The sequence below is a fragment of the Falco rusticolus genome, chromosome 5 (genome assembly GCF_015220075.1).
Source record: "Falco rusticolus isolate bFalRus1 chromosome 5, bFalRus1.pri, whole genome shotgun sequence".
Taxonomy (NCBI): Eukaryota; Metazoa; Chordata; class Aves; order Falconiformes; family Falconidae; genus Falco; species Falco rusticolus.
This window is the reverse complement of record NC_051191.1, coordinates 25858928-25886342: the sequence shown is the minus strand read 5'-3', so window position 1 is coordinate 25886342 and position 27415 is coordinate 25858928. Positions and strand designations below refer to the sequence as shown.

Below are 27415 nucleotides of genomic sequence, written 5' to 3'. Positions count from 1 at the left end.
ACCCAGTTTCCATTTAATGAACAGGTAGTAAAAGAAAAACATGTTTAAGGTGAATCAGCCAAGTTATAGACCACAAAACTTGACAATATTGGTTAATGCTGTAAGATAACAATTATCAATACAAGTTAACACAGACCTTGATATTAACAAGACCTGAAAAGAATTAATAGTGTGCAGGTTGGAGAAATAAAAGTCTTGAAAATAACTGCTGCATTTTTAAAGTGATATCATGACAGCTTTTGATTTTCACAGCTCATTGTGAAAAGTTAACAAGACAATTCAGCTGATGCCGTTCATCAATGAATGATGGCAAGAAAGAAGCTCTTGTAAAGATGCAGTAAATAAACTGTAGTTTCTTCTGTTATTTCTACTTTATAGCTATTAAGACCCGAGCAATTGTAATGCTTCCCACAATATATTAGTCAGCATGTATTAGTCACAAATTATGTTTCCCAATGTAGAGTAGTAAAATTTGGCCTTGAGCTCTATCTGCCCTGAATTCCAAAAAGTAATGCTATTTTCTTCTTACTTAGAACAGCACAACTGTGGTCTTAAACAGTTTTCTTATAAAACTGAACACCTCCTTCTACAGCTAGGTGATGTACAGAAAGAGATAAATAAAACAATCAGACAAGAATATACATACTTGTGTGTATATAAACAGAATATACACACCAGATAATATAAATCCAAATTGTTAACTCAAAAGGAAAGGGGCAGAATTTATTTATTTTTTAATACTTTTTGCTTGGTCACTGTCTGATGAAAGACTGAAATAACTAGTTCCAACAGGTACCAAACAAATGATCCCAGCTGATGTCTCATCCTTGAGAGGGAATGTCATTCAATGACTTAGAGATTATGGTACAAAGAAGTGCAGAACCTGGCAGTATATTGAACAGGGGCATACTGGTGTGGAGCCCTAAGTTAAGCAAGATGCCTTCCAGCTGTTCAGAGCCAGCTGTTTGCTCAAATTTTAGTTTTCTGTGCTATCCTAGGAAAAAACTGAGGCTGTTCTGCTTATCCTGCTTTCTGACTTTCGGCTGGGTGCTGAAAGGCCCAAAAGAGGACTGGCTCTTTAAACATGAAATTGGTGTTGACCTTCTGAGTTGCAAAATGTTGCTTTCAGCTTCTACCCTGTTCCAGGAGAATGTACAAAGTTTAAACTGTTTTGCAAACCCCTATCAACCAGTGCTCTTGTGACCATTTGACCTTAATATTTGACAGAGAAGGGAGGAGGGGGAAAGAACAAAGTTTTTTGATCCTTGTAGCTAGCCAGAAAGTTTGGCAAAAACTAAACACAAGGATACATTCACAGAAATATATCTTTAAATATATGCTTCAATGATCTTCAGTTAAAGTTTAAATTCTTATTTATTTACAAAATGTTGACGGGCATTTGGTTTTGTTGCTTTCTTTTGCTGCTTTAAGACCTTTAATAATGTAACTATAAAAATAATCATATAATTGCCATTTCTAAGTAGACAAATTAATATAGATATTATTTAAACTGTAGGCTTAAAAAAGAAATCAAATATCTTTTAAAATATTCCTAGTAGTAGTTGGGAACTTGCCACTACTCAAGGAATATTAATTCTAGTAGCTTTTTTAACTATCCCAAACCAGTAACAAATCAACTAAAGAATTCAAAGAGGGGGAAGGGGGAAAGCCCAGATCCCAAGGCATGACTGGAATGCCTGCTATGAGCTTCAAGACACTCAGAAATTCCTTTAGTTTTTTTCCCCTGAAGTTATCCCCTTATCAGTGCCTGCTGCTAGAAAAACTGCAAAGTGAAGTATCTAGAAAGTAAATAAAGTTTCTATGAAAGAACAGTCCACAGTGAAAAGATTAAGAACATTTACTTTAAAATCTAGCCAGACTCTAAGATATGACAGAAGGGAACTGTTCTGTTTGGGGTTTTTTTGTGGTGTGCAATGGGTCCAGTTTTCTGGAGTAGGGGTTTTATTTTTTGTTTTCTACTTGTTTGTTTTGTGGGTTTCTTTAACTGCAACACTGTACTGCTTTTCTGTGTTTATTCTGAGCATAAAATGAGAACTTTTGATTAACTCAGGGGTTGGGGGTGGGAAGTCGCTTGACACAATGGCTTGACAATGTTGACCAAAAAGACACAACAAATCCAAGAGGAAAAAAAAAAGAAAAACGCTCAAATAAAAAACATATTTTCATGGATACCAAACATACTCCATTTTCTTAATTTCCAAAACCAGCTGAAACAGTTTTTGTTATGACTATCTGTGAAGAGATCCAAGGCATTTCTCCCATTCCTAAAACACTTGATTGAAAAAGTCGTGTATTATAGACTGAGACTGATCTGAGCACTACGGTGGTCCCCTGAGATAGTGTGCTAGGCATCAATCAACAACAGGTACAGAACAAACTATCCATCAGACACAGTTTCAAGTATACATTTTCTAGAAAAGATTATTCAATCATATCAAAACACTGGTAAAATGTACACACAAACACTGGTGCTAGATTTCCTGGAAGACAAAAAAAATGTTCCTTTTAAAAATTAATGACTTTTTCACACAAGCCCTATTATTCAGCATTCCTGCACTATAATGTGAAAGCAGGAGTCCAGCAGGATTTTTAATGGAAAAAAAAATGGTATTGAACACTGACCATGCCTTGGGTATGAGTACCCAACTGTTGGGCAGGGAAGTTGCTGCCTTTCTCTAAAAGGAAAATATGTATTTTTAGGATTATAGGTAACCACAGTTCACCTATAAGAAATATTTGATCATAACTAAGATAAGCTCCCGGACATGGGCTCCTCTGAGACAAACCTTATGCAAGGCAAGAGTAAAGTTTTAATAGGCACTACTCCATGTATACGAGGTGACATTGAGGAAGACCAACAGTACTTGACAGAAACAAGTCCTACATTAAGATGAACAACCCTAATAGAATAAATACTGTATGAAATTGTATTGAGATCAACCAATGCTACTTGACCTTTTTTGTATTGCTTTTCAAATTGAGATTAATGTAACAGGGTTGGGAATACTGCATTGGAAAAAACAAAGAGCCATCAACAGGGTCCACATGGACCACGTGCAGCATAATCTCAGCTATGAGAAGGCACATCAGCATCCGAAGCATAGTGCTCCCAGAACTGATCTATGTCCTCAGAGTCATTTGAGACCTCTGGACTCTGAAAAGGTCTTTTTTCCCCCTTGGAAAACAGCACACTGAAAGCATCTCTCTTCAAATACATTCTCAGCCTTACAGAAGGAAGAAAACACCGTCGGGTTTTACTACAGACAACCTAGTAACTATGGTTGTGTTTACAGTGTTCTGGTAGCAACAGAAAAACCTTGCTTCCTCAGCCAGTATCTCAGTTACTTTTTTGTGTCAGTGAGTTTCCAGTGCTTGACTCCGCACCCAGGGTGGCAGTTCCCATCACTACGTGTACTGGGCAGAACTGGTGGGGTTTCAATAGCCAGGTGCTGCAGAGGCGACCTGTGTGGGAGGGGGCCATGACCTGCCCTGTGCCAGTCATGGCTGCTCCAGCCGGCTCTGAAACTGCAATAACCCAGCCACCATATGCCAAAACTTCAGTCAGAGCAACCCGTGACACCGCTACTAAAATATAGTTTTAAAAGCATGGCAACTGCTAGAGGCAGGAGAAATGAAGATGTGGGCAGAAGTAAAGGTGATTTTGCTTCTCATATAGATCATACAGAAATATGTTGTTGGGAACATGGCTGGAGATGCACTCTTGGAAGGAGGTGTGCCATGCTGAGGTCAGGAGGGACATCTCCAAGGGGACTGCAGCCCACAAGAGACCCACACTGGGGCAGCAGAAAACATGTAAGACAAGAGACAGAAGACAAAAACAAGAAACCAGGAGCAGCAGAAAGAAGCCATGACATGATGGACTTCAACCCCCCTGCAATGCCTGTTGCTTCACCAAAGGAACTAGGGTGAGCCAAGGGTAACCCACAGCAAAAAGCAAGGGAAGTTTGTCCTGGAGGCAGAGGGGAAAGAGGTGTTTCCCCTAGGTATCCATTAAAAGTTTTATGTTTCTGGATCCCCCTGCCCAGTATCCATCCAGTTGTGTTATTTGGCAATAAATTAAATTACGTAAAAGATTCCCCCGGTTGAGACTGGTTTGCCCGCAACAGCATATGACTTAAATAAACCATAATGGCCACCACTCCTTTACAGCCTCGCAACAACAGTAATTGGTAAGACCAAGTTTTCTACATTTTAGCCAACAATGAGATTTTAACTCACTCTTGTTCATGCACGCTTCATGCAATTTGTAAGCTTCTCTACTGAAAACACACCCATTACAATTTAGTCAGAAAATCACAGAATGGTCAGGGTTGGAAGGGACTTTTGGAGATCATCTAGTCCAACCCCTGGTAAAGCAGGTTCTCCCAGACCAGGTTGCATAGAATCACATCCAGGTGGGTTTTGAATGTCTGCAGAGAAGTAGACAGCACAGCTTCTGTGGGCAGCCTGTTCCCCTGCTCTGCCACCCTCAAGGTACAGAAGGTCTCCCTTGCATTCAGAAGGAGCTCCCTATGCTGCAGTTTGTGCCCACTGCCCCTTGTCCTGTCACTGGGCGCCACTGAAAAGAGCCTGGCCCAATCCTCCTGACAAGATCCCCTCTTGGTCTTCTCTTCCCCAGGCTGAACAGCCCCAGCTCTCTCAGCCTGTCCTCATCAGGGAGATGCTCCAGTCTCCTCACCACCTCTGTAGCCTCTGCTGGCCCCTCTACAGCAGCTCCCTGTCTCTCTTGAACTGGGGAGCCAAGCACTGGACACAGCACTCCAGGCGGGGCCACACCAGCGCAGAGCAGAGGGGAAAGATCCACTCCACTCCCTTAACCTGCTGGCCATGCTCCTCCTAACGTGCCCCAGGGGTCCCATTGGGACTTGGCCATAAGAGCACACTGCTGGCCCACGGGCAGCTTGCTGTCCTCCAGAACTCCAGGGTTCTTCAGAGCTGCCTTCCAGCAAGTCAGCCCCAGCCTGTACTGGTGCATGGGGTGGTTTCTTCGTATGTGCAGGACCCTACACTTGCCTTGGTTGAACCTCACAAGGTTCCCCTTCACCCAGCTCTCCAGCCTGTCCAGGTCTCACTGAATGGCAGCGCAGCCTTCTGGTGCACCAGCCACTCCTCCCAGTTCTGTATCATCAGCAAACCTGCTGAGGGCACACTCTGTCCCTGCATCCAGGACAGTGATGAGAAGCTGAACAGGACCAGACCCAGCACTGACCCCTGGGGAACACCACGAGCTACAGGCCTCCAGCCAGAGCCTGCACCGCTGGTCACAGCTCGCTGAGCTCTGCCGCTCGGCCAGTTCTCAGAACACCTCACTGCCCACCCACCTCACCCACACTGCCTGCGCCTGCCCATGGGGATCTTATGGGAGAGTGTCAAAAACCTTGCTGAGGTCAAGATAGACAACATCCTCTGCTCTCCCCTTGTCTAACCAGCCAGTCATTCCACCGTAGAAGGTGATTAGGTTGATCAGGCATGATTTCCCCTTGGTGAATCCATGTTCAGTTCCTGATAGCCTTCTTTTCCTCCTCATGCTTAGAGATGACCTCCAGGGTGAGCTGTCCCATCACTCTTCCAGGGATGGAGGTGAGGTTGACTGGTCTGTAGTTTCCTGGGTCCTCCTTGCCTTTTTTGAAGACTGGAGTGACAATGGCTTTCTCCAGTGCTCAGGTACCTCTCCTCTTCTTTGTGACCTTTCAGAAAAGATAGAGTGGCTCAGTAATAACATCCGCCAGCTCCTTCAGCATTATGGGGTGCATCCTATCGGGGCCCATGGATTTGTGAGTCAAGTCTGCTTAAGTGATCTCTAACCTGATCCTCATCCACCAAGGGAAAGTCTTCCTTTCTCCAGACTTCCTCTCTTGCCCTCCAGGGTCTGGGAAACCAGAAGGCTGGCCTTGGCAGTGAAGACAGAAGCAAGGGAAGTCATTCAGTAACTCCGCCTTCTCTGTGTCCGTCACTAGGGCACTCACCTCATTCAGCAGCAGCCCACGTTTTCCCTAGTCATTGTTTTCCTGCTGATGTACTTGAAGAAGCTGTTCTTGTTGTCCATGACCTTCCATTCCAAGTGGACCTCAGCTTTCCTCGTCACCTCTCTGCATGTTCTGACCACATCCCTCTATTCCTCCCAAGTGGTCTCTTTTTCCACATTCTCTAAACTTCCTCTTCCTCTTTTTTTTTTTTTTTTTAAATGAGGTTTGCCAGCAGCTCCTTGCTCATCCATGCAGGCCTCCTGTCCCCCTTGCTTGATTTCCTACTCATGGGGATGCACCTATCTTTGCCAATCCCATTGACAAAACTCCTCACAGAGGTGCCTTTTGGTTTGTACCATCTGATCTTAAACCAAGAGACAGACCCCTTCAGCTCCCTAGGTGATTATTTCACAGCTCAGCATGTTTGCTGGAAACCTTCTTCTCATATGAAACTTCCCTCTAAAACTTCTCTTTATTAATTTCAAACAAGTCTCATTATTATAATGCTTCGGCACTTCTCACTGAACTTACTTTCTTAATACTTAATGAATTTAGGGAACAACTCAGCTTTTTTGGTTTTTGTTTCAAATAGGTATATAGCTATTTTAATAACCTGTCCACACCAATTTCCTTTTAATATCCAAAGTCAATAAAGTTCCATATTCATTTGCAGAATTAGAAAAGTACTACAGTGAACAAATTAAATAGTGTTCTTAAGTCAGCAGCTATGAAAATTTTAAGACAGTGCAAAGATGTTCCTAACTACTGTAAACAATAAATACTACAACAACAATCAGAATCAACCAGAGCTGCAATATATTTCATCCATGGGTTTTAAATGAAAGTAAGCCTTAAGATGAGGTATTTCACCTGAAGGGAAATGTCGTATCTGTTTCCAATCACTAGCGATTTCTACACCGTTACATAAAAGACAGACACCTTCCCTCTGCTACTCAGTATGCTCTCAGAAGAAAATCTAAAAAGTTTTACCCACTTCTACTGGTATGGCAGGAGGACAATAGAAGTGTGTCTTCAGGTTCCCCAAGTTGACACACAAATAAGGACACCGGGGCTCAGAAGAATCTTAGATTTGACCAAAACTTTGAAAACTCTTTGAAAATCTCTAGTCTTTACTTTCTCCCATATTCTCCTTGGTGGTAAGTTACCCAGGCAGTTTGAGTGCTTTATTCTAAACCTATCTTTTCTGCCCTGTCAGTAAACAGCTGAACTTTGAATGCACCCCCTTTGCAGAGCCAATGAAAGCTGCAGACAGAACATAGCCAAAAAAAAAAAAAGTTTATAAAGTACTGATAGTAATAGAGAGATATGGCACTTGAGAAAACAAGCCCTAATTTTCCATCAGGTTCCCCACTTTCAGCAGCCTTCTGATACAAAAGACATTTTTCATCTAATTGGTATTTTAAGATGCAAATATAAACAAGGTTACAAATCACTGCAGATCTCAATTTAACTAGAGCACAGCAAGTTTCATACTGTCCCCAGATTTTGAGTTTTCAGTCTGCATCAGCTGTTTGTTAATTTACACTGTAAACACCCGATAGGTCACAGGGAATTATGGCTCTCATGGATGATAACCATTTGAGACTTTTGGTATACACCACTTAATTTCAAATTCCCATAGGAACAGGAGTTTCTTTCAGAAACAGAAGATTGCACAGGCTCAGTGTCACAGTATACATGAATCTAGACCATAGGTAAAATCTATAGTGCAATATATAATGCTTTTTCAAGGAAAGACAGTTGATATGTTTAGCTTAATTATAGCTCTCCTATTAGGAGAGCTTTTATTTCTCCGGAAAATAAAAACATCATTTGCAATGAATTTGCTTTAAAGAATCATAAAGCAACCTTGATGGCACTCTCAGGTAAAATCTGCCGTATAATGCAACATCAAATAGCGTATAAGCAAGAAATATTCCACAAATAGTGAAGAGACAGAGTACCTACACACAGTGTTAATTTGTGCAGTCTTCATTATTATAAATCTTTCAGATTTTTGATCTTTGAAGGTGACTATATAGAGAATGAATTCTGTCTGCATTGGTGACTAAAGACATTACTAGGGAGGAAGTATGGTCTAATCACTATGGTTCACCTACCCTACTACATCACAAGAACAACTGCATTGCGATGTAAGGGTGCCCGCAGTAGCCTGTGCCTACAGCAGCACAGAAACTGGCATGTCTTGATTTGCCAAGCAGCACGTTCATAACTGCATCTGAAACATACCATCGCATTGAAGCCAGGAAACACAAGAGTCCTGAAAACTGACTGCAGCAGCAACTGCAGCAGACACGAACATCCTTCCAGGCCTAACAAAAAGGCTAATATTAAATACAAGTAACAGGAAAAGTTCAGGAGTTCATTAGGATACCAAAATCAAGAATCCACTCACAAATCTCAAGGCACATGAATCAATTCCCACTGAAGTCAGTGGTGAACCTAGCGGTGGCTTCAATTACTTCTGCACAAGAAACAATTCTTAAATCCATTCTGCATTAAGAATACCTTCACGTGGTACCAACACAAAGACGTACCTCTCTCTGTAAAACAGAATTGTTTGGAAGTCATACACCAAATTAACTCACCCTGATGAAGCAAAAGGCAGTCTACAGGTAAAAATGACTTAACTGACAGCCTATAAAAACAATGACATTACAAAATAGAAGGGGGGGAGGGGGAATTCCTCCCAAACCACCACCCACACACACACCCCCTCCACCCCCAGTACTATAAAGCACATAGTTATTATTAAGTTTTCTGATCAGCACTGATTTTTCTGGATTCTAACTGCACTTCACAGAATGGTTTGGGTTGGAAGGGACCTTAAAGACTATCTTGTCCTAATCCCCCTGCCATGGGCAGGGACACGTTCCGCTACACCAGGTTGCTCCAAGCTCCATCCAGCCTGGCCTTGAACACTGCCAGGGATGGGGCAGCCACAGTTTCTCTGGGAAACCTCTTCCAGTGTCACATTCAAACATAAATGCCAAACACCAAGTATAGCAGAGTCTTGACTGGATCTTACTAAAAGTAGCAAATCAGCTTGTGTTCAGTTTCTGCAAGTTGGATTTTCATATCTGCCAGCCACAAAAATCCCAATATAATTTAATACTCTCACCTTTTATTTTCCAAAAAAACAAGAGATTTTTTTGTTACAAAGGACGTACCCACAGGGTAAACGGATCTGGATTCTGGCATTTTCTGACTTGACTTTAAGATGCATCATCAGGTCCCAAATCAGCAGAGACTTCAGTAAAGTTACTAAATACATGAAGTAAAATGGTATTTATCTTTGAAGGATTCAGATAATGGTTGTATATGAACAACTGTGTGAGTAATCTAAAATGTGTTGGGATTTTTTTTAAAGATCAACATTATAACAAAATCCTTAAAAATCCTTCCAAAAATTTCAGGTTTGTTTCTATAACACAGTTACTTAAAACCAAATTTTATCTGCAGATTAATTGAGCTTGAAATACCTTTTTTGTAGACTAGCAATTTCAGTCCCAAATAAAATATTCAAAAATATTTCACTCTCTACGCAGGATCAAATTACAGAACTAAAACCCAGTTAGAAATGGAATTGAAAAGCACAGTAAAAGATCACCCAAAACTTACACAGCAGTTTCCAGAAGATCTATTAAAAGGCATAATAAATTTCAGCACACAGGCAATACAATAAAAAGCATAAACAGTAATAGTAGGAAACTCTTAATCTTACTTTCTTTTCAAGCTTGCTACTTACTGTAGAAACCCAAATCTATCTGTGACTTTGTAAAGACGATAGTCAGCATCTTCCCATGGTTCAATCTGTGCACCCTCCCGTCCCTAAAGAGAGAGGGGGGGGGGGGTAAGAAAACAAAAAGAGTCATATTAAGGTTTATGAAACAATAAGCTGAGACACAGAAGACAGGATTCAACCACTGAAAGCATAACCTTTGGGATACACTGGTAGTAGGGTAGAGGAGGGGGAGCAAAACACTAGTCCTAAACTCACCATCCAAGAAAAAGGAGAGCAGCACACTTCTCCCAGTCCCTACAAACAGTATTTTCATCACAGAAAAACTCTTTTGGTCACTGTTACACAGAATAAATTTCAACCACCGATTTCAACCAGAGACTCATAATAATCTCACACCTGTTGTTCACCTCCAAACAGTCCATCAAGGTCCCTACAGAGTGCCTTCTACTTTTTTATTTCCATTGTCCATTTATCCTGAACCATCACCTGACAACAGCACGTACTGTTGACAGTCTTGAGCTAACGTTATTGCTGACTTCCAGCAGCTATCAAACAGAATGCAGCACTGAGGTTTTTCCCTCTATGATGCATTCACTCATGTTCTTCTCTTCTACCCCGACGACCAAATTTCCTAAGACTTGCAGAAATTTAAGTATATTTCAGGTATATATTCTTCCGGTATGAGCTATGCACAGGTTGCTGGGTATGAAGAGAGGCCACCACTCAGAACAAAAAGTGTACATGGTTCATATGGCAAAGTTTTGGTAGCAAGCGAGGGGCGAGGCTACAGGGGTGGCTTCTGTGAAAAGCTGCTAGAAACTTTCCCTGTGTCCGACACAGTCCATCGCTAGCTGGCTCCAGGCTGGCATACCCAGTCAGAAGCACTGCTGGGCAAGACCGAGCTTACCAGTGACAGTGCCTCTGGGATAACATATTTAAGAAGGGGGAAAAATACCACACCGCACAACAGCAATTGCAGCGGAAGAGAGGAGTGAGAATATGTGAGAGGATCAACTCTGCAGACACCAAGATCAGTGAAGGAGGGGCAGGAGGTGCTCCAGGCACCAGAGCAGAGATTCCCTGGCAGCCCATGGGGAAGCCCACGCAGCCCATGGAGGGTGACAGTGGGGCAGCTTGTGGGGGACCCCATGACAGAGCAGGGGGATGCCCAAGGGATGCTGTGAGCCATGGGCAGCCCATGCTGGTGCAGATCCTGACAGGGCCTGTGGCCCTGTGAGGAGAGGAGCCCAGGCTGGAGCAGGTTTGCTGGTCAGTCTTATGATGGCAGGGGACCCAGGCTGGAACAGTCGGTGCCTGAAGGACTGCAGCCTGTGGAAGGGACCCACGATGGAGCAGTTTGTGAAGAACTGCAGTCCATGGGAAGAGCTCACATTGGAGAAGTTCATAAAGGACTGTCTGCCACAGGAGGGACCCCATGCTGGAGCAGGGGGAGAGCGTGAGTTTTCCCCCTGATGAGGAAGGAGCGGCAGAGACAATGTGTGATGAACTGACCCATAACTCCCATTCCCAGTTCCACTGCACCACTGGTGGGGAGAGGTAGAGAAACTGGGAATGAAGCTGAGCCTAGGAAGAAGGGAGGTGGGGGAGAAGGTGTTCTAAAGATTTAGTTCTTGTTTTCTCATTATCCTACTCTGATTTTGATTGGTAATAAACTAATTTCCCCAACTCAAGTCTGTTTTGCCCATGATGATAATTGGTGAGTGATGTCTCCCTGTCCTTATCTTGACCTGCAAGCCTTCTGTTAATTTTCTCTCCCTTGTTCTGCTGAGAAGAGTGATAGGGCAGGTCTGGCGGGCACCTGGTGTCCAGTCGTGGTCAACTCACCATGCATGTGCATGTATTTTCCTTATTAAAAAAAAAAAAAAACAACCTCACAGCCACTCACTTAAGTGCACACTGTGCAAACCACCACTCGGTCTAGCATGTAAAACATTTCATGAATTCTACAAACAAGTGTATTGCTCAGTACTCCAATGACACTTACAAAGTCCACAAGTGTTAAAAGAATATGTGAGTGTGGTGTAGGCATTCTAGGCATACTCTGTGCCAGGCTTTTACTTGACAAGTGGTTCAAGACAAAAAAAGATACAACTAAGGTATTTCAATTCCTCACAGCAATCTGACAAACAGTGCAGTTCTCTGTAATGATTTAAATGTTTCCATTACCAAACCCAAACAATTAAGTAAATAAAAAGTAAAATAAGAGTCATTCCGATCTCATAGATACACCGAGCATTGTCAAACACCCCAGTTTCATTACTTCTAATAGATTATACTACCGTAAAATAGCCCCAAAGCAACTTGCCATGCACCTGAAAAATGAGTTGACTGAGTCTTTATCCAGAATATCCCCCATGGAAAGAGAATTTAGTTCACCCAGAGGACAGCATATCATGGAACCATCAGATTAGTTGCACATAGACTATTTTAAACAAAAGCTAGTGGGAACCATGATTCATTTTTTAAACAGATATTACTAAGATTAATTATGAAATGTCTTTAAAATTATTATTGAGTTCACTTACTCTGTCATACTTGGCAACTATCTCTGCTCTTTCCTGGGCAAGTTTGATAGCAGCATCTTGCTCAGCATCTGCACCTGTGGAGAATTAAAATAGTGCTGTTCAGATTCTCTCCCTTGTTAACAAAGAACTGCAGCTAAATACTTGGGAAATAATCTTCAACTTCAGAGGCACTACTTGGATGGAGAAATGCCAAAACAATTGTATTAAAGCAAAATATGACCTTGGTGCATGTCTTGAATACTGTTCAGAGTAAAATAAAATTACTGGATGGTATCCTAATTGCTGAATTTAGAATGTTCCCAATTCTCCGCCAAAGCAGGTATTCAATAAAAGCTAAAAACAAACAAAAAATAAATAATACCTCACAATCCACTAACTGAAAGACTGAAGAACACAGTAGAGGCTACTAGTTGCTAATTCCACAAACATTCACCTAGTCCAGGGGTCCTCAAACTTTTTAAACAGGGGGCCGGCACGTGGATTAAGTGGCAGGCAGTCATCTGTGGCTGCTTGGTTTCCCCCCCAACCCCCGGCGGGGGGTGGGGGGGGTGGGGGGGTGGGTGTCAGAGGGGTTCTGTAAATACCAGGGGCCGGACTGAGGACCCTGGGGGCCGTATCTGGCCCGTGGGCTGTAGTTTGAGGACCCCTGACCTAGTCAAACAAAGCCAAAACATACACTACTGGTTTATAACAGAAGTGTGAATTATTTACAGGGTTGGTAGACAGGGATAAGAACCCTGATGAACGCTGAAGAAATACTACATGACTTCATCCGAGAAATTGCTTAACACATATTTCTCAGAAAATAGGGAAGGATTTCATTATAGTATCAGAACTGCAACCTGTGCAACCCAGAGTTTCAATAAGCATAAGGATATGACAACAGAAGGCTGACAGGCAAGAAAAAAATGGATGTGTGGGCAAGCATCAGTACACTGCAGATGCAGCTGTTTACTACAGTAGTGAAGAAAGTTTACATAAAACTGGTTTTATCAAGACAAGGTGAAGCAAACCGCACGTGCAACTGAATTAGATTCCTTGGTATTGCTCCCTTGGCAGAAACCATCTCTAGGACATGGAAGGGAATGTAAAGAGGGCACCAAGGAAGGAAAAGTATGAAAGATGCTGCTTTGAACATTCAACAACATCATGCACCTCAATATCCCAACTGTGATTATGATTTGAAATCAATGAGGCAAATCAATGATAAGTTTGTGAGATTCAAGAGCTGAGTGTCTCAATTGTTAAAAGGCAATAAAGTCTAAATCAAGGAAAGCTTTAAAAACATTTGCAGTAGTTTTTCAGCACACACTGTTATAAAAATAAGTCCAAGCATGTGTTTTTTCTTCACTATTTGGTTCATGCCAACATACTGAACTTCAGGAACTGTACATATCATCCACCTGGGCCATGAAATAGAAAAATGGATCAGATATTACAGTTTTCTATTGATGACATTATTAACACATCTATATGTTTAAACTCAGTATTTCTTTAATGAGATTTACCTATGTATTTCTCAGCTACTTAGACAAGTTATGCCAGGGGTGGCCTTCTAAGCCATCTGTTAGAGATCTGGCACAGTCTCTACATGTTTTCACTTTAAGTTTTTTTAGGGGAACACAGAGAGAACCTCAGTAAACCCCATCAGGGGCACAAGCACCAGCATTCAGGCAACTGCGATGCTTGTCCCAAACTTCCCCAATGGGAAGCCTGACTGCTTCTTTAAAGCTTTCACTTATCTCCAAAAGTTAACATTCTGTTTTCCACATTCTGGCTCCCTTCTGCTTGTCACCACCATTTGCCAATCATATTTCTACCATTTATTAGCGAGGACATTGAGCTCTGCCATTTTTTCCAGTGTGCACCAGAACCAGTGCACGTGCATTTACACAACTGTAGGGAAGAGGGAAAGAAAAAAAAAAAAAAAAAAGATTAAGATTGACATCTGCTGCATTTAGAAGCTATGCATCTCTCTGCCCCAACACTGACAAATAATTTATTTCCTCCCTGTAAGGAGACGTGAGTAGATTCATTTCATATTGCTCAGCCTTCAGGGCTGTCCAAGCAGTGCGTTGGTCCTCCTGCTCCTTCAGGTGCTGGATCCACCTTTACCCCTAAGCTTAAAGAGGACTGCAGGACACAAAGCAGTTTGCCTTCAGCTTGTTTTTTCTCCGACGCAACTTTATAGCAACTGTGGGACCCTGTTACCCCAGCTACTTATGTGAAGGCTGACCAGGACAGAACGCTTATGTGCCCTTCTAGAAACCACCCCACCCCCCCCACCCCCCCCAGCGCTGTCACCACACAAGGGCACACACGGAACTCTACACTGAGTGCATTCAAGCACTAATGTTCCCCAACAACTGTAACAATCTATTTTTCATCCTCTACTAGTTGATGTACTATGCCCACTGAACTGAATCAAACCTGACATAAAGTAGTAGATGGAGCCTAGTACTACTTTCAAACTGGGAAGCTAAAGTAACCATAATAAAAACTAAACTGCATTTTCTTTTGTAAGACACAGAGAAAACTGTAGTTACAGTAAGTGTTTATAGAAGGCCAATTACAGATTTTCTAATAGTAAACTTTTAAAATTTAAAATTTTAAAAAAATATGCTTGCTTAGAAAGCCGACATTCCTTCAGAGAATTCAGTTACTGAGCAATCCTAATCTTTGCTTCTCCAACGGACAGATATGGGGGAAAAGCTTACTTGTTTAAAGCGTGACTGCTGCTGGGCTTAAAGAAGTGCGTGTGTGTCAGGGAAATCCTATGACTATTTTCCCAGTAAAAGAGAGATTAGATTTCGTTTGAGAAAGAGTTTGGCTGAATAATAAGTAGTCAATATTGTAATACATACTAGTTGACATATTCAAGTAAAAAGCAATTTTTAATTAACAGAAATAAAAAATAGGTTGTTACTTCTATTTGAAAACTTACTCAAAGGGACATGCACAGCTCTTCAACACCAAAGATGGAATAAGTGGCAGAAGTTGAAATGAAGTTTAAACCTTTGCTTAAAAGAATGCAGAACTGTCTTTGCACCAGAAACTTGAATCCTGATTTATGCTGAAAACATGGCCATGGCTGACATTCCTTTCCTCTGCATAAGTAACATAAGAATTAAGTTTGCACTGTACTATGCCTCATGACAATTCAATTACATTTAGTGTGGAAATTATCATATTCATTGCCTTTAAAGTAATCCTCTTGACTTTCTGCCAGAATCATCTTAACCTTCTACCTGCACTGAGATAGTTTAATGTTACATTAATCCATCCATACTGAAAACCCAGAAAACAGCTTGAGACTGGGACAAGAGGTTATATTTTGGGAGATAAGCATAATATATGATTTTTCTTATAAGAGGAATTATTTAAATATCGCCAAGTTAGAAATTACACAGTCATTCCTAATAAAGTAAAAGCTAAATATGGGAACAAGAAAAATTCTTCAATAACTGTCTTCCCAGGCACAAAAAAAAAACCCAAACCAAACATTACTACATCACTACAGAATTACAGACAAATAGCTAGTATTCTAAAGTCTTATATCACTGAAACCAGTTAAAAGATGTGAAACAAGTATGATTAAATTTTCTGATCAAAACTTAGCATTTACAGATGATCAACACCACATTATACAGGAAACCATGCTATCTCTGATGAGGCTGACGTTAATATATAGCCAATTAACTAGTACCAGAGAACTGATTTTGAATAAAATCTGAGGAAATTCTCAATGACCTGGTGATAAAATCTGCATGCTAAACAGCGTACTTACCACCACCACCCCACCCCCCACATTGGTAAGGCTTACAAGGTACAACAAGCATACTTAAAATCCTGCCAAGCAGCAGCGTTACACATCTAGCTTTTGAAAAAGGTAAAACATAAAGACCAGGAACAAAATTTTCAGAACAGTTAGCCTCATACACATAACACTCCTCATTAGAGAGTCTTTTCCCCTTACCACTCTGTTATGCTAACCTGTTTTCTATATTTGCAAATATTGCCAATTTATAAGTTTTGAAACACAGCATGCAAAGGAACTGAAGCATCATTAGGGTCAGAAAATCAAACAAAATCCCAATCTGCAATGAAATGAAAAAGGACTGACAGAGCAGCCAGATTACTGCTTTTCTGCAGGAAGATACTTAAGGATGGGACTTGAATTGGTCTCATTTGGAACTCCCAGATTTTAAACTGTGAAAGTGTCAGGCCTGCTAGATTAGACACCTGTGGCCTGCCATCAGCCCTACAAAATGAGAGGAAAGCATTGCCTAGCATCAGTACAAGCTTTCTTCTTTTGTCACTCTATTAAGAGTCTGTCCTTACCCCACCAATTATCAAAGAACTGAAAAAGACAATTTCTTCAAGAACAGAAACTGGTGATGGTATGTAAGAAGTGGCACAGGCAGAAAATTAAGCTTGTCTTACACAAGGACACAATCTTCATTAGTCTCCAGTGCTATTTCCTGAGAGGAAATAAGTGATCTGGAGATGCCAGCATTACTTAGTAGCAACAAATTTAAAGATGAAGTCTGGGTGTTACCCTGCTATCCACTACTAGGTGGTCTCTGTGTACCTCACAAACACATTTAAAACAAACCGCTTCATTTTTAAAGCTGTTTTTTTATATTTTTTTAAAATTTCAAAACCCCTGTCCAGTCCAGTCAATTGATATCAAAACTGAAAAACATGAAGCTAAATTAAAATAAATTCCTAAAACTGACAACAAACAGGCTTCTTAGGCAAACTTAAAAACTAACTGGAAACGCCTAGTTCCTACTAAGCAGCTGCAATTCTAAGTATCTTGCAGTTTGTGAGGAATACTGGAGAGAACAACTTAATTTTCCAGAATTGCAGATTCTTTCAATCCTAAGGAAGAAAGGAAATTGCAGTAAATTTTAGTGAGGAGGAACTAATAATATTAATAGACATACTGCAAACAAAAATATGTAAAGTTTTCCTCTACAATCAATGCAAGACTAACTGGAATGGATCAACTGCCAGAAGTGACATACTTAATGGCAAAACAACAGATCCAAGTGAAAATAAACACTGTTAAAGAGAAAATAAGGATGTGCCATACAAATAGATGTAAAAATGACATTCGGAATATTAGTAAAAAATTTTCTCAAGGATTTTTGCAAGAAAGCAGGTACAGCTACAGAGCTACAGTTTGACAGATCCAATCCCACTAAAACAGATATAATCCTGCCATACTCTTGCCTTCGTGCCATCTTCTCCCTTCTGTTTTCATGGGGAGGAATGGTAGCTATAGATGTAGGCATCTACAGACACCACAGAGCCTTTGATCCAAGGTCCTGTTGTTACCCACCTAAAATATTTTTTTCCTTAAGGTGGGGGCAAAGGCAAAAAAAAAATATGAGAAAATAAACAAAATACAAAAATAAAATATATTGTTATCAAACCGAACACTGAGGATCCTTCTTGCAGCCCCAGCAGTTACTTAGTTTTCCAAAATAAAGGAGAAGGAACTGGCAGCACTATCCCTTGTGTTTCCACCAGCCAGGGAGCAGTTGAACAGCCTATGACTGCCTGGCTGCAGCTCCGCTGTTCTTGGTCAGGGGTGACTAACAGGAGCAGCCCGCAGTAACACCCGGTTCTCATCGCCCAGCCTGACGAAACTGAGCTACTGCTGCATGACGAATTGCTGTAAAACCATAAAACGCTGGTCTTTCCTACAAGAAAAGCTTCTGCTCTTCCAGGTTTATTAAGTACCTGTAGTTTGAACCCTGTTTGCCTAATTCTGCATGACTTCTAATCTTGTTCAGCTACAGAACTGAAAACTGTGAGGCACATCATTTTAAAAAGTTATTTCCATCTGCAATCCACTGAGTATGCATCTCCAGTCCATGCAAAGGTAGTCATACAACTTACGGGAATGATCATTGGGATGACTCAAACTCACTAGTGATATGCTCCCTCAAACAGCCTAAAACTGGCTACTTAAAAGTACCTCACCTGGAAAAGGTAACAGCCAAACACTAGGTCCCTCATCAAAGTAGCACAAAATGATACTACCAAGAGCCTCAGAATGCTCTTTACACATATCGAAAGAGTGTGTTAAGTACAAGGTACATTATAATGCTTATGCATCAGCATAATGAATTGCCTCTTACAGACGTGCCGTAAATTTAAGTAGCATCATAGAATTGTTTAGGTTGGAAAACTCCCTTAAGATCATTAACTAGCACTGCCAAGCCCACCACTAAACCACGTCCCTAACTGCCACGTCTACGTGTCTTAAATATCTCTAGCGATGGTGACTCCACCATGGCCCTGGGATGCCTGTTCCAGGGTTTGACAACACTTCTGGTGAAGAAATTTTTCCTCATACCCCATCTAAGCCTCCCCTGGTGCAACTTGAGGCTGTTTTCTCTTGTCCTGGCGCTTGTTCCCTGGGAGCAGAGACCGACCCCCCCTGCCTACAGCCCCTGCCAGGCAGCTGTAGGGAGCCACCAGGTGCCCCTGAGCCCCCCCTCTGCAGGCTGACCCCCCCAGCTCCCCCCGCCGCCCCCCCCCAGCCCCTGCCCGGCTCTGGACACGCTCCAGCCCCTCTGCGTCCCCCCTGCCCTGAGGGGCCCGACCCTGAGCCCAGGCCCCGAGGGGCGGCCGCGCCGGTGCCCAGCACAGGGGGACGGGCACTGCCCCGGCCCTGCCAGCCACACTGTTTTGGATACAAGCCTTCTTGGCCTCTGTGTGTGTGTATATATATATATGTGTGTGTATAAAACAATAATATTCAAGTCCTGTCAGACACACTGCTGGCTCGTATTCAGCTGGCTGTTGACCAGCACCCCCACAAGTAATGCCTATTTCTGTGTGGCTCAGGATAAGTACATAAGCACCCTATGTAATTTTATCCCAAATTCTGAAAATGAGATTTTCCCCTTTTTTGTTCTTTGACCCATCAACACTACCTCCTTAACTGTGGAGCAGTCTAAAAACCCCAAAAGTCTTGCAACATGTTAATTTGTTTTCCATTACTTCACTCAAATTCTTGCTTGTTTGCACATTACACATTCTACTGCACAAAGAGCTGCACTGGCACAAATTCCTGTCTGCAAGCACTACCACCAGCTGCTACACATCTACACATTCAAAGCATGTATCAGAGCAATAAACAAAACATTTTGTAAGACTCCGATCATATCAGAAAGTCCCTTTTATACCAAGGCTGTTTATTTTCCTTTCAGTCCACTCCCACAAACAATGAAATAAAAGCCATGACATATGCTTAGTAGTATTTTGTTGTGGGTAGGCGACATTCAAAAGGAAAAATCTTAGTAAATACCTGCACAGAAATCTTAAGCCTGCTCTGAACAAAAGAAGGTTAATAAGCATTACTCCGTATACTTCATTTTTCTTTTCACACGCAGAGAAGAACTCTTAACATAATATGAAATAGCTAGAGAAACAATCCCCTTTGCACAGCAACTCCTCCTCTGGAAAACAGCATTTACAGAAGTTAACTGAGCTACATTTCTTCCATCATTAAACATAATTATCTGTCTTCACAGTATTAAGTATTTAAAACTCAGAGATGTCACTAATCCGAAACGAGAGAGAAGTAAAACAGTACAACATAAACAATTAAAGACCAGCATATAACAAAAAACATTTTACCAGTCTTTAGATCGTGATTTTCTGCCCAGTCCTTGTAATGCTCTGTTTTAGTCTTCATGAAGTAAATCTGTTTCTAGAGCATATTCTAAACCAGTTTATCACAAATGAACGGGGAAGTTCTCCTCCTCCACTCGCAGCATTTGCACATAACCGCGCCACTTGACACGTGCTCCTTCTTTTTCAAGACACGGTCCCTCTACAGTTACACGATCTGCAGATATTCAAACAAAGATGCTGTTTGTTAATCAGAAGTGTCACACAGACACCATGCTAGTGTTCTCCACTGCAGCCCACAGCCCTGCATTCCAGCTAATAATAAACAAGAGGATTTGAACAAACAACCTCAGAGGACATGCTCCTGCAATACATCACTGTTACGCTCTTGGGTAAGAATTCTTACTGGTATTTACCAAGTGCTGCACGAAAAGCATCTTATTGAAAGGACTTACTAGAAATTGGGCTTGGAGTACCCCATTTCTGGCTTATTACTTCACAAACCATGAAATTAAGTAACTTAAAATACAGAAATACATTCTGTAACTGTCTGGCCTTCTCTACTTAGAGGATAGGGATTTTAATTTTCTGTTTACAACTCCTTTATTGTTCAGGGTATCTTGGAAACTTGAAATACCTAGGACGTCAGGAGTTGACAAGAATGTTTTCATTGATGAAAGCATGAAAATTCAAGATTTAACATTGGTAGAATTCATCTGCATCCTCAAAACCTGAAAAACAAACCTCCACGCCAAATATTCAAGGACACACACATCAAGCTATTCTCCTGCACAGATTTTAGTCCTTACACATGCTCTCTCAAGCAAAGTGTCAGCTGCTACATGATGCTTACAGCCAGGAGCCAGCCAATTCCATTTCTTAACCTAAGCAAGTCAGAGCACACATGCTACCAGAACTGGCTTGGAAGACTTGTGTGGGCTTCCAGCTCTTTGTGAAGCCAACAGAAAGATGATCAGTGGGACTGTTCAGCCCTCAGAAGAGAAGGCTCAGGGGAATCTTATCAATGGACATAAACACCTGAAGGGAAGGTACAAATGGGGGAACGGAGCCAGGCTCTGTTCAGCGGTGCCCACTGGCAGGACCAGAGGCAATGGGCACAAACTGAAACACTGGAGGTTCCCTCTGAACACCAGGAAACGCTCTGTCACTGTGAGGGTGACCGAGTACTGGCACAGGTCACCCAGGGAGGTTGGGAAGTCTCAATCCTTGAAGACACTTAAAAGCTGTCTGGGCATGTTACTGGGCAGCTGGCTGTAGGCGGCCCTGCTTGAGCAGAGGGTTTGGACCAGATGACCTCCAGGGGTCCCTTCCAATCTCAATCATTCCATGGTTTCCTTGCACCCTGAAAAGGAACAGGAGATGTGGTCAAGTGCACTGGACTATTCTTTTTTCCCCCAGGACTAGGGGGTTGGGGGAAGGAAGTTCCTTCAATTGTTTTAATCTTCCTCCCCATATCACCTGGCAAAGCACTGCACCTGGAGATGAGCAGCAGCTCCTTTATCTTTACCCCTGATTTCTACTCATGGATCTTACCCAAACCCAGGTGTCAACAGTTTATAGTCTATGGATTCAGTATGAGTTTAGACTGAGCTAGTGTGATAACCACCACTAGGCAGGTTTCCCTTCAAAAGGAGCATTTTCTTGCTGCTGACATTCATAAGCACATGGTAGTAACCTTCCTGCTATACAAAAATTGTCTTCCATTTTTCTCATGATAGGACTACCGAACTGGTTTTGTAAAACAAACTACTCTAGTTTCTTTACCTGAGAGCATATCTGTGAGGAAGACAAAAAGAACTCACATACAACAAACACGAGAATTCATTCCACATTATCTCTCTCAACAGATACCTTCAGCATGTGAAAACAATTTGTTTTTCTAACATCATTGGTACTCTACTACCACACACTACCCTCAGGCAGCAGTAAGTTAAGAACTCTATTACACTGATATTTTTCTTTTACCTTTAATTGGTTTTCAAGTTTAGCATGTCTACTTTTGTGGGTGTTTTCAAGTAAACACTTACACAGAGAAAAGGGAAAATTTTAACTTAACTGAATTTTTTCTCTCTTCAGAAGTAAGGAAGAAAATGTGCTAAAGGTGGAATAAAACTATTTGTGAAATCAACATATCCCACTACCCTCTGCACCGAAATAAGCCCCATTCCAACAGCAAAACACATGCACTCTTACACCCTTAATAATCAGCATTTCTTCAGAGTAGAATGTGTTGTAGTTTTACTGCATGAGGAGTAATGGGTAGGAGATATGAAAGTAAGGATTTAACTTTCCTGAAGAAACATGACTGAACTCTCATCTTAATGAAAAATCAAATTTCACTTCAGCAGAATACTTGCAGTTCTGCAGCATCCCCTATGAGACACTTGCACAGCCACCAATGGAAAATGGTCGCTTTGGAAATTAGTAGAATTAACTGCTACTAAAAACTACCTCAAAGCAATTCTTAAATGATCCTCAGAGGGCTCAGAGCAAAGGCAGGGAAACCAAAGCAGCCCTGCTATGCAGTATTCCACAGAGGAAGGCTGTGTCAAAACCCATAATTAGAATTTAGGGGTCTAATGTATATTGCAAAGAATTTAAATCAACTAACTCTACCTTGCTTTTAAGCAGCAATTGACTAAAGGACTTACAGGAACTCTACTAATATTAATCAGTCACTGCAATATGTCTATGACTTTATTTTTAGTAACACAGCCTTGCTAACACATACTAGTTAACAGAGGACCAAAACCAGCAATAAAACCGAAAAAGAACATAATCTAATAAAACACAACTTAGCCATTTACTTAGTCTTAATTTGCAATTATTTTTATATGAGTTTCACAAATAAGTACACCTTAAAATTAAATCATCTCCATCAGCTATGCCTACAACTAACTCAGCTGGAAGCTGCAGTTTGAGTGGTCATGTCATCGCCTCACTGTTAAGCCTTATGAATGTTACCATGAGGGTTACAAAGTGGAGCGACAAGAACTGGCAGGATTCTACTGTAATTCCATTTTACAAAGTCTTGTGTATGCAGTACATGAGCCAGAAGATAATTAATTTGCTGAAGGTTAACATAATTGGTTGCAAAGCCAGAAGAAACCATAATTGCTAATTTGCAACAAGCTACGCTGAAAAGAGTAAGCCCAATTCTGAACAATAGTCCCTTCTTGAAAGAAGAGGAAGAAAAAAACCCACCAACAATACACAAGCCACCCTTCTGCCTAGGACTCTGTCAACACAATCCAGATCTTAATAGACTTAAAGGTAAAGACTTGGGCTGGGTATAATATTGGACTTGCCAGTATGTAAAGACTGGTCTGACTTGTGCAGCAACTTAAGGTCTTATATCTAAGCTTAAGTCATCCTTTGTTCTCCTTCCCAAGGGTGTAGTTGGCATCTAGCCTTTTCACTGGTTTACTACTATTTTTCTCTTTCCTCACTACTATGAAAGGAAAGCATTATGACCATTACCAAGTGGTCATTCACCTATACATTTCATCTTTAAGGAGATGCAAACACTATGGTTACTTAAGTAATGTCAGCCCTACAAACAGCTGTTCAAGGGGTGATCAGCACAGATTTGCAGTCTTGCTGTTCAACGACATAGAGAAAGCCTTGTTTCTGCAACACATTATAACCCAGCAGTAAAGAAATGACAAAGATACAGTCTTCATGGAAAAACACAGGCCGTTTTCTACTACATGGAAATCATTTTACAATCTTCCACTAAAGATTACATTTCCTGGAACTCCTACTGTGGCTAGAACTGATCCCACTGTAACATGTAATCTGTTTCATCTACAGCCCATGAGTATTACTCCCACACTCCCCTTGAAATCCACAACCCTTCCCATTACTAGTCCTTTGTTAATTAATGCCTTAATAAAATATGCTGCAAATCAGCTGCTGTATTATATGGTAAGATCAGACACTTGACCACAGAAGCAGTATTGGCACATAAAAAGCAGGAATATTTCAGGAATTTTACCCTCAACGTAACTCAAGTCATCCTTTCCACAGCTGAGCCTTTTCAGGTTTTGGTTATCACTTTATAAGCAAGTTTTGCTGAAAATGCCATTTTTTGATCCCTTGTACTTTAAAAGTATATTATGCCTGCAGTCCCCAGAGGCTTTTGAAAACTAAAATATCCCTTCTGCATACTGACACTACTCATACTTCCTTTAACAGTGACAGGCTACTAAACATACAAGCAAAATGATCTTTCAGCAAGATTGAATGTAACAGTTCCCCGCAATAAATTTCCTCTTTGTTTTCCCAATGCCATACATCAGGGTGACATAAAAATAATTTTTCCCAGCAACATAAATCAAAAGGAGATTTTAAAAATTATCTGAAATTCTGACAATTTCAGACATAATTACGGATTTCCTGTACTGTACATCTTCATTAGTAGTAGACTGTGAATGTTTTCACAGCACTAAGATTTACAGTATCAATTTAAACATAAAATGTTTCTAATATTTTAGATTCTGACACAAGCCAGAACATTTCATAACAGGAGTTATGCTTCCCACATTAACAGACTTAAATATAAGTAGTCAGATGCCACACTACACTAATTATGTTGTGTCCTGATTAATCATTTTTATCTCCACATTAGTCAAAATTAAATGAGCAAACAATAATTATACTTTGAATTCAATGTTAATGATGTGAAGACTATTCCCAGCTTAAAGCATCACCAAAGCAACACTCACGCATACTCTGGAAGAAGTTTTTGAAAGAAGCTCTTCATTTTTGAGGAAGCTGTTTCATTTCTTCTCTAGGGCTAGAGAAGTTACAGAAGTTATCTAGGTACAAAAGTTTTACCTATATTTGCATCACTTTACTGGCTAAGTTAAAAAGGTTTGCTCCTCTATGCAGGCAATTTTTAATTACTCTGATATACACACAGTCCAACTCATCATTGAATTACACAGCCAATTTAACCAAATAAAACAGGAAAAAAAGGAGGGTTTTGTTTTGTAGTAAGTGTTGCTCTGCCAGATAAGAAGACTAGAAAGCTCCCAGCCAGCTTAGAAAAACACCAGCACTGACTCAAGACGGTAGAAGTAAAACTGTACCAGCATTATGGCAAAGAAGAAGTAATTCCCCTTGACCTACTCAGGGACCACAAGCTATTACCTAGTGGCTGACACTACGTTCTTGCTCAAGTAAACAGGCTGCTGTAACCTTGTTGGACCTTGCCTGACAGGGTAAAGGAAGCATTCGCAAATAAGCAACATGAGCAGTTACTGGTAGACCAGCTTTTTACCTACCAGCTGCACATACACTACCAATCTTTTACTTTTCTGCCTTCTCCTGGAAGAGAGATCATGAGGTGGTACCCAGGGACACTTCCTTCCCCAAAAGCATGAGAAAACCAGCCTTCAGCCTCTGTCCACAATTCAGCTTGAATCTTCTAGGTGCCAAGTTGAGTACTCTGCCTGTCCAGGCACAACCTCTGCATGGGGAGACCTCAAGATTTATCTTGATGTTTTAAGCTCAGTTTCACTCTGATACACAACAGGAAAATAAAATTTTAAATATTGCAAAAGTTCTGGCAGGATGAAAAAGCATTTCTTGCTTGATTCCAGCAAAAGCATGTTACATTAGCTACTGCAGGCTCCTGGAGAGGCTGCTGTGATTGATACTATACAGCATGGATCCCAGGTAGCGATACTGAAGGAACCATCAGGAGTCACAGTAGCGGTTACCGAAAAGCTGCAAGGCCCTTTCATATGCGTTTCCACAAAAAAACCCAAAAAACCAAAACCAAACCAAAACCAGGAGTTGTACCATGTAACTCAGCTGCGTTTACTATAGCTGAAGAGCTTGCTTTCTTCAGCGACTCTGCCTCTGAGCTATTCATCTTTGAGCAGATAAACATTTTAAGTACAATAATATCATAAGTGCAAATAGCATCCTCTAAGCAAATCCTATGAAAAGTCTGAATGACACCAAGAAGCTACTATGACACTGAACCTACTCTTGGTGACTCTGTAAGTTTGAGTAAGTGTGCAAAAACACATCAAGGCAAATTTAGATACCTTGTATCTAATGCTAAATCAAATTTAGGTGCCTGCTTGTAGTATCAGTCATGTCCATACTACAGCGTGAAGTAGAGTTGCTTTGAAAAATATGTGTAATCAGCTACTTAAAATCTCTGTCATTGACTTTATTAAAAACTAAAATAAAATTTAGGAGAAGGAATAAGATGATCGAAATACCCTCTGAACATTTGAAATTATCTTAAGTGCCATGCAGCACTATACCGATGTTTTTATGTTTATCAAGTGGTTATAGGAAAGGCTGCAGGAATAAGAGACAGCCAAATGAAGGGTAAGCAAATTTGCTGAGCAGCAGCAGAAACTGGGGAAGAAAACACTATCAGTTTCTTCATCCTTGCTACAAGAAAAGGAAGTTAGTGACAGACAAGAAGGTTCTGTTGTTTTCAGTTTCACTGATTGAGGACTTGTAAACAAACCAAAGTAAACAGCCTCGGCATTTCACATGCAAAACAGGAATTAGGGCCTTGAAGGCTGCTCTGTGTTATTTGGGTCCCAGCCTCATGCTGAAGGAAAACAGCAAAGGGGCTGCAGTACAACCCAATGGCACACCTGCCAAACTGAAATTGGGTTACATTCATGCTGGTATTTAGTAATCCCAGAACAAATTCGTTTGCATCACCTAAAATATTCATTAATTAAAAAACAACTCCAGAGTTTGGTTAAAACAAAACACACAAAAATTAAAAAAAAAAAAAATCTCTCTCTCAAACTTTGTGGCTGTTAATCCACAAATCATTGTATCAGTACAATAAACCTTCTGGCTTTATTATATCCATCACCTTTATTTCAATTAATATTGCTACAGGTAACACCTAATTATTTTTAGATTTAATCTATCCAAAAACCTTAGGACAGTCTGGCAAAGAAGTCTGGGGGTTTTGCTCCCCAACCACTGCCAGAGAGACGGGAGATAAACAGTTAAGCACAGACAGTGCTGAGATCCTGTTATCACTGAATGGCAAGCACAATACTGCAGTAGTACAGGACCATGAAAAAAATGAAATTAAAAGGCTTTTTTGAAATATTTGAAATATTGTTTGAATATTTTAAAGGCTAACAGAGGTTAATCAGAACAGAATTCTCCACAGAGGTTACAAATCTTCAAGTAAGGGATCACAGTGAGATGTACCATTTGGCTCATCCTTTGGACACTCAACATGTTTTACAAATATCCGGTGTTCACTTAAAATGTTAATTATTAATTTATTCTGTTGTTGCACAGAAACAGTGACTTTAGTAATCAGTGCATTAACAGATATATTATGAACACTTTCTTTTTACTAGTTCAGAGGAAGATTACAAACAGCGAGGTACCTTAATTACACTTACAAACCTACTAAC

At 40.9% G+C, this 27415-nt stretch overlaps 1 protein-coding gene across 3 annotated transcripts in view; it reads right to left on the bottom strand.

The window, feature by feature from the left end:
- USP6NL (USP6 N-terminal like) overlaps positions 1 to 27415 on the bottom strand; it is a 131439-nt gene that overhangs the window by 61019 nt on the left and 43005 nt on the right. For 2 of the 3 annotated variants that reach the window (XM_037388808.1, XM_037388809.1), the window contains exons 3-5: positions 19980 to 20190; positions 12321 to 12394; positions 9778 to 9860 (exon numbers count right to left, since the gene is read on the bottom strand). In XM_037388808.1, the coding sequence (XP_037244705.1) occupies positions 9778 to 9860; positions 12321 to 12394; positions 19980 to 20037 (215 nt within the window). In that variant the 5' untranslated portion in view covers positions 20038 to 20190. The remainder of the gene's footprint in view (positions 1 to 9777; positions 9861 to 12320; positions 12395 to 19979; positions 20191 to 27415) is intronic. The other variant, XM_037388810.1, reaches the window with a different exon arrangement.